Source organism: Octopus bimaculoides, chromosome 29 (assembly GCF_001194135.2).
Source record: "Octopus bimaculoides isolate UCB-OBI-ISO-001 chromosome 29, ASM119413v2, whole genome shotgun sequence".
NCBI lineage: Eukaryota > Metazoa > Mollusca > Cephalopoda > Octopoda > Octopodidae > Octopus > Octopus bimaculoides.
Window position 1 is genome coordinate 10,488,452 of NC_069009.1, and position 2,579 is coordinate 10,491,030.

General features: G+C 34.0%; 1 protein-coding gene across 1 annotated transcript in view; it reads left to right on the forward strand.

Annotated features, from left to right (window-relative positions):
* The window catches only part of LOC128251222 (reticulon-4 receptor-like 2), a 53,042-nt gene that overhangs the window by 15,158 nt on the left and 35,305 nt on the right, over positions 1 to 2,579 (forward strand). The window contains exon 6 of the mRNA XM_052977854.1: positions 1,005 to 1,073. Coding sequence (XP_052833814.1) covers positions 1,005 to 1,073 — 69 coding nt within the window. The remainder of the gene's footprint in view (positions 1 to 1,004; positions 1,074 to 2,579) is intronic.

A 2,579-nucleotide genomic window follows, 5' to 3' on the forward strand; every position in this document is an offset into this window, starting at 1 on the left:
TATATATATATATATATATATATATATATATATATGTGTGTGTGTATGAAGAATTAGAATTGTATACATATAAATTATAATTATAATTAAAATCATACAAATAATCTTTCTAGTGGATATGCAGAAAATAGGTGCTAAATCGTGTCACATAAATACAAGTGCATAAATACAAGAACATAAATACAAGTGCATTTTCTTCCTGTCTGTATAAATATATCATTTATTTCCTGTATGTATGCTCTGCTGATGAGATACAGAACCAGAAATTACCTAAACTAAGGCTATCCTTTCATTAATTTCCGTTAGCTTGCTCCCGCGCTTTCAGCGCCAGTATTTTTGTGATTTTTCAAGAGGTGAGATGATTTAGTGTCTATCGCCAGCCTATAGGCTAAAAAAAATAATTTTGATTTCCCAGCAATTGGTCTATTTTTATATGATGGCCAGAGATATTTTTTTACAAACATTTTAATCATTTATTATTATATATATACATATATAAGTATATATGTATGCATAAGGCCAAGAATAAACTTCTCATTGAAAGAACTGACCAGCTATAAACACAATTTTTTTCTTTTCTCTTTCTCATTGACACTCCTTTCAGATACACAGGCAAGGTTGTTTATCTCTCGTTCATCGTTCATTACTTCTACTCTCATCACCACCGCCACATTCTTCATTACGACTGCTACTACCACCACCACACCACTAATACTACTACTACTACTACAGAAACAACAACCACTATCAACACCAACAGTAGCAGCAGCAACTTCCACTACCACAGCCATTAACAGCACTAACAACAACATCACCATCAACAGCATCAACCCTATCAGCACAGCATCACCATCAGCAGTCATTAACCGTATCATTGTTATCCAATTCCTGATCATCGTAATCTATTCTGCATCTCTTCCTTCATCTAATTGTTTAGACACGATATCTAATATTCTGTTACAAATCTGTTCCATGCAAGTCCTTAACATCACTTTATTTTACAGGTATTTGGGTGGTAATGGTATGAAGATCGAAGCAGAAATGTTCCGACATCTTTCCAGCTTAATACGTCTGTAAGTTGATAAATTTATATTTATAGTATTTCATTGAACATGTATTTCCAAATATGTAATGATACCCATATTTCGTTTCAAACTCCCTCACTCATTCTTCCTTATGCTGTCACGTCACACACTCTCTCCGTGTCATTGTTTCTTTCTCTCCTTCTCTCTCTCCAATGGTGTATGTCTTTGTGAGTGACTGTGAATATGAGTGTTGGCCCATTGTTAAGTGTTGGGATATTTGAGGGTGTGACACTTTAAGGAACTATTTTGTTCACGCATGTGATCATATATACATATATAAATTTGCATATATATCAGTCTGGTAAGAAAGCTATTGGACACTTTTAACATATCACTTTAATAACAATTAAAAAAAAAACAACTTGAATAAAAATAAAGTACAATCAATCCAAAAGGTAATCACCCTTGTTATCGATCACCGTTTGCCATCTTTCAGGCAAAGATCCAACATGATCACACCATGGCAATCCCACCAAACTGATCATTCTTTAGCAGAAGTGGTCCTTTTGGCGAATGTTTTGGCAGTTGACCTTTAGTACAGCAGGATCGTCTGCGCCTCACGTTGGAGTACAGTACACACTGTTCATTAATAGTGAATTGATGACACCAACCAATCGAATCTTCGGCTTTGCCAGAGTAGATTTTGACATGCAGTGACAAATACTTGTTTCTTCGCTTCAGTCAATTCATGTGGCACCCATTTTCCAAGCTTGCTGAAATCTCACTTGCGTGCTGCATACTTCTGCGTATCAAAAGGCTTTGAAAGTATGAAAACTTTACTGTGAAAATTATAAGGGTAGAGTATTTAGAAAACATTTCATACCGGAGGCTAGCCTGCATAAGAAAAGTCAATAAACAACATTTTTCGGAGATGAACGCAATGCCACTTGCATACACATGACCAATTTTGTATTTTGAAAATATGGGTAACATATTCTTTAGTTGTTCTTATTCCTTATACTAACATGCATGTTTAAATCATAGAACAGCTTACTTACTTTTTCCCTTATTGCTTCATGGTATGGAAATCCCTCTTCAAATTTCCCATTTTATATCTAATCTTTACCTTATCTCACTAGATATTTATATATTTATTGAGAATTTACCAAAAAAAATACGAAGACGTGTGTGTAAACAACGAACAGATGTATTAGCTTAATGCTCGGAAACTTAGAACGTCTTTTACGTCTCGAGACTACACTCTTCGACAGAAAGGTACATAGAAATAAACAGGGAGAGAAAATACTAAAAGGTTTAATGGCTAGCGATCTAAAGGGGTTTGAAAAATCAATGGAAACATAAAGCATTATAGCATCATAATTTTGAAATATCTATAAACCCGTCATAAGCTTGTTTATGTTTTTTTTATTATTAGTGTGGCTTAATATGGTTTGCTAAAAGTGCTGTTTCTTTTCAGATATCATCAGTAAAAGATAATTAAAACATCATTAAAATGACTGATCTGTTGGACGTTCAAAGAGGTCAAATTGTTGG